Here is a 5,442-nt window from a genome sequence, read left to right as displayed (position 1 = left end):
GACTCGTTTTAGTATATGGTAAGGTCCAATGTATCTCGAACTTAATTTACACTTACCTCCAAATCGAAAAACTTTTTTCCACGGTGACACTTTCAAGAAAACCTGTTCACCAACAGAATACTCAATTTCCTTTCTTTTTAAATCCGCATAAGACTTTTGTCGATTAGAAGTAGCTTTCAATTGATTACGAATTATTTTCACAGTATTCTCAGTCTCAGACACCAATTCAGGACCTAATACTCAGTGTTCATTCAACTCTGTCCAACACGATTGGGTACGGCACTTACGACTATATAAAGCTTTGTACGGTGCCATCGGTATACTAGCCTGAAAGCTATTATTTTATGCAAATTTTGCTAACGGTAAGTATTCTTCCCAGCTACCTTTGAAATCTATCACACAACTTCGAAGCATGTCTTTAAGAATATGAATGACACGCTCCGACTGACAGTCAATCTAAGGATGATAAGCAGTACTGAAACTGAGTCAGATGCCTAGTGCTTCATAAAGTTTCTTCCAGAATCGGGAGGTAAACCGCGAATATAATTGATATTGGAATTTTGTATAGTTTCACAATTTCAGCAATGTATAGTTTAGTCAATTTCTTTATGGAGTAATCCGTCCAGACTAAAATGAAATGAGCTGACTTGGTCAATCGATCAACGATGACCCAAATCAAATTTTTCTTAGTTAGGGTTAACGATAAACCCGTAACAAAATCCATAGTTATCTGCTCCCACTTCTACTGTGGAATTCTAACTCGTTGTTGTAAACCAGAAGGTAACTGATGTTCGACTTTAACTTTTTGACACATCAAACAGTGTGAAACGAAAGCAACCCCCTACTGTTTTAGTCTAGGCCACCAATATAGTTTCCGTAGATCTTGACATATTTTATTCCCGCCTGGGTACATAGCATATTGACTATAATGAGCCTCCTGCAAGATTGAGTGCCTCAATTCTTTATCATTAGGCACGCAAATCTAGCCTCTGAAACATAATACATTGTCACTGTTCAAACTATAGTCAGAATTCTCGTTCGAGCCAACAAGCTGCATACGTTGAATTAAAAATTCATCATTCCACTGTTTAGTCTGAATCTATTCTATTTAATCCGGTTTAACTTGAAGTTTAGCCAATAATACTCTATCTTCCATTAAACTTAAATGAGCAAATATCACTCTCAGATCAATCATAGCTTTTCGGCTAAGGGTGTCAGCGACCACATTAGCTTTTCCCGGGTGATGCTTAATTGTGCAATTGTAATCCTTAAGTAATTCAACCCAGCGTCATTGCTGAAGATTTAGGTCCCTTTGAATCAACAAATACTTGAGACTTGTGATCGGTGTAAATAATACACTTTTCACCGTATAAGTAGTGCCTCTATATCTTCAAAGCAAACACAACTGCGACTAACTTAAGATAGTACATCGAGTAGTTAACTTCTTACGTTTTAGTTGTCGTGATGTATAAGCAATCACCATTTCCATTTTACATTAGGACACAACCTAAACCAACATGTGAGGCATCATTGTATACCACAAACTCTCAGCCTGATTGGGGTCCGGTAATACTGGGCCTGCGTCAGAACAGACTTCAATTTATCGAAACTAGATTGTTGAACCTCAGCCCAGACAAATAGAATGTTCTTACGTAATAGCTTTGTCAAAGGTGATGTAACTAGAGAAAATCCTTCGACAACCTCCGATAATATCCAGCTAAGCCTAAGAAACTACGGAGTTCAGACACATTTTTCGGCTATTTCCACTCAACAACTGCTTCGATTTTCTTGGGGTTAACTCGGATCCCCTCAGCCATTGCCACATGACCCAAAAAGGTGACTTCCCGTAACCAAAATTTGTATTTACTGAACTCAGCGTATAACTTTTTTTCTCGAAGTGTCTGAAGTACAATACAAAGATGATCATCATGCTCCGTTTCGGTCTTTGAGTAGATTAAGATGTTATCATTGAAGACTACCACAAACTAATCTAAATACAGTTGGAACACCCGATTCATTAGATCCATAAAAGCCACCGTTGCATTTGTTCGCCCAAAAGGCATAACCAAGAATAAAGGCCATATCAAGTTCTGAAAGCAGTTTTGTACACATTCGTTTCTTTAACCTTAAGTAGATGATATCCGGAGCGTTAGTCAATCTTAGAAAAGACGGACGCTCCTCGAAACTAGTCAAACAGATCATCAATTCTCGATAACGAATACTTATTTTTTATTGTCAGTTTATTCAACTGTTTGTAATGAATACACATTCGCATCGACCCGTCTTTTTTTTTAACTAACAACACTGATGCCCCCCATGGAGACACATTTGGTCGAATAAATCCTCTATTTGGAAGTTCCTGAATTTGGGCTTTCAATTGGGTCAACTCTTTTGGTGCCATGCGATAGGGCGCAATAGGCACAAGAGCCGTACCAGGTAGCAGGTCAATTCCAAATTCCATTTCTCTATCTGGAGGTACTCCAAGTAATTCATCGGAAAATACATCTGGGAACTCCTTAACCTACAGATATCTCTTATAGATAGCTTTTTAGGAGCAGAATCTGATATATAGGTGACATACACCTCACACCCTTTTTGTATTAGCTTCTTAGCTACAAGAGCAGAGACTACATTAGAAAGGTAATCTCGTCGTTCACCTATCATGATCACCTCATTGGTTTCGGTTGGTCTTAAAGTAACCCTTTTAGTTGCACAATCTAGCCAATCCATTCCCAGTATCAAATCAAATTCATAGAATGGTAATTCCATTAAATCGACTGGAAATACTATGCCCTGAAATTCCAACAGTATCCGTCGATATATCCTATCGACTCGAATCGATTGACCGAACGGGCTAATCACAGAAATAGCTCTAGCCGTATCTTCAGCAAATAAACCAAAAGATACAGAAACAACACTAGCTATGTACGAGTGTGTAGAACCGATATCAATAAGAGCATAATACGGAGCAGAATGAATAAGGAAAGTACCTGCAATGACATCAACATCATCGCTCTCATTATGGCGTCTAGCCGCATAAACTAGTATCGGATGACGAGCCTCAGTCTGATCAGCACCTCTAGCCGATGCCTTCTGACTTCTTTTAGATCCACTACCACCTCTACCAGCACTACGACCATGAAAAGATTGTCGAGTCTCTCTCGCGGTCGAATAGGGTTAGGAGTCTGAGTTTGTGTCCCAACTGGCACTGAATCTAGTCGCCGGGGACAATCCCTAACTCAGTGCTCTATCAACTACAATAGAGACACGTTCCCAATTTCCTCTAGTACTCGCCCGGGTGGCGCTTCCCACACTCACCACACAACTAAACCTCGATCATTACTGCTGAACAGAACAAGAGGGACCCAAATCCCTCTTACCCTTAAGTTAACCTCTCTCACAGTCACGGCGTTCGCACTCGAGGAGCTTTACGTCTTCCACAATCTTTGTCTTGTCAACTAAAGCAGCAAATACTCGCTCCCTCTGAGGAGCTATTAGAACACGTAGGTCGTACCTCAAACCTTCTTCAAACTGTATACACATATCATAATCAGATGCTACTAAGGCTCGAGCATACCTACTCAATCGTAAAAACTCAACCTCATACTCAGCGACCGACTTATCACCCTGAACTAGACTCATGAACTCGCATCGACGAGCCTCAACATAACTTGCCCTCACATACTTACCCTCGAAGGCATTTTTAAAGTAGTCCCAATTCACCTGCCTCGGCTGAGCACTTTGCTCAACAGTTAACCACCACTGGTAGGCCCTATCTTGCAACAAAGAGACAACACCTAGTAATTTTTAAATAGGAGTCCAGTCGAGATCAATCATAATTTGCTCGGTAGCCTCGAGCCAGTACTCAATAACAGTAGGAGCAACTCTAGTGACGTCCTTAAACAGTTCAGCATTAGTTGAACGAAGTCATTCAGTAATCGACCCTCTACTTCCTGATCCTGAATGGGTTTCAGCAACCCTCTCAAATGCCCAAACCATAGCTTGGGCCAGTGCGTCGTCCCCAGCTGTCGGAGTCTGGGACTTCGTCTCAACAGTGGGAGTACCAATTGTCTTGCTAGTCTCTAAATTGGGTATACTACCAATTGAAAAAGACTCTACTCAAGCTCATCCTCATCGGCGTCCTCGACGCCCTCTCCTACCACATCCAGGACTACCGCGCGAACTCATCATATTAATCAGAGACTACAATAGTAGAATTCACAGATTAGTTCAAACATCCAATATATCAATTCCATCAATCCATATCACATATATCAGTTTCAGAATCACAGTCTTTATGACAATAAAACAATGAAAATTATATTTATAGGATTGACGTCGGGAGCTCGGTTACTAAATACAGTTTCCATATTTTTGTATTAGCTCACTTGTTAATCGTTACTAGCTACTTTTCTCATTTATTAAAAGCCCAAACACAGTCCGAGTGTTGATTACCTGACTTTGATACCACTAAATGTAGCACCCTAACCCCGGCCTAGACGTCCAGACTGAACTCAAGGAGTTACAAACATCATACCAATAGTTAACAAGTGAATATGATTGATAAACCTAATTACAGAACTTCAAATAGTCCCAGAAAGGTTTGGTGCCCAAACATCATAGATCCATAACATATTAACAACATAGTTTCCTATTAAGCATAATAAATTAATAAAGCTGACCGAGCCGCCACGACATCGATCCCATTCATGTAACACCCCGAACCCGAGACCATCGCCGGTGTCGGAGACGAGGGGTTAGCAAGCCAAGTTCACTTGTTTTGCCCATCCATTGGACATTTCCAGTCAGGCTGGAAAAACTGCGTCACTGTCGCCTTAAAAATCATATCTCGAGTTTCAAAACTCGGAAACTGGTTTCGTAAATTTACCCTGAATTTAGGCTCATATATCCATCCATGGATTTATTTCTAGAATTTTTGGTCGGGCCAATTGGTACAGTTTATTAGTTAAAGTCACCCATGTTACAGGGATCGACTGCTCTGACCTTCGCGCGGTATAACTTGAATATCTCTCTGTACAGCGCTTTAATGCTGGTGTCGTTTGTTTCTAATGAAACTAGACTTAAAATGGAATCTGTACATATAAGGTATGTCTCCTAATTCTTTCTGGATAATTTATAGTAAATTTTTAAAGTTGCGACAGGGAACCCAGAAACCGTTCTGGCCCTGTCTCACAATAGCTTTAATATCTCTTAACATGTAACTCCTATGACCATTTCGTTTCTTCCATATGAAAATAGACTCATCAATGTTCATTTACATAGCTGATTCACTATTTAATACCATTCCTACAAATTTTGGTGATTTTTCACATTCACGTTACTGCAGCTGGCAGCATCTGTTTTAAGGTAGGTCTTACCTATTTTGTAGTCTCCATGAACCAACTAGTCTTGCCTTACATAGGTCCACATATGATCATTTTA

General features: G+C 40.1%; 1 protein-coding gene across 1 annotated transcript; it reads right to left on the bottom strand.

Annotated features, from left to right (window-relative positions):
* Nucleotides 1–1,757: 1,757 nt before the first annotated feature.
* LOC128282026 (uncharacterized) lies at nucleotides 1,758–4,711 on the bottom strand. Its single transcript, XM_053020249.1, has 7 exons — nucleotides 4,683–4,711; nucleotides 3,951–4,096; nucleotides 3,419–3,797; nucleotides 2,584–3,130; nucleotides 2,301–2,521; nucleotides 1,999–2,185; nucleotides 1,758–1,901 (listed from the first exon to the last, which is right to left on the bottom strand). Exons 1-7 carry the CDS (start codon nucleotides 4,709–4,711, stop codon nucleotides 1,758–1,760), a joined length of 1,653 nt encoding a protein of 550 aa, XP_052876209.1.
* Nucleotides 4,712–5,442: the final 731 nt, after the last annotated feature.

Source organism: Gossypium arboreum, chromosome 10 (genome assembly GCF_025698485.1).
Source record: "Gossypium arboreum isolate Shixiya-1 chromosome 10, ASM2569848v2, whole genome shotgun sequence".
Lineage (NCBI taxonomy): Eukaryota > Viridiplantae > Streptophyta > Magnoliopsida > Malvales > Malvaceae > Gossypium > Gossypium arboreum.
Note: the sequence above shows the minus strand (reverse complement) of the source record. Positions and strands in the feature narration are given on the sequence as shown.

Bases quoted from the DNA above. Each gene is read 5' to 3' on its own strand.
- LOC128282026 (XM_053020249.1), bottom strand. From the start codon at position 4,711: ATGAATGGGATCGATGTCGTGGCGGCTCG. The intron at 4,097-4,682 runs GTCAGCTTTATT...TTCAATTGGTAG, and splicing joins ATCGATGTCGTGGCGGCTCG to TATACCCAATTTAGAGACTA. The intron at 1,902-1,998 runs GTATTTAGATTA...ATTGTACTTCAG, and splicing joins ATGAATCGGGTGTTCCAACT to ACACTTCGAGAAAAAAAGTT.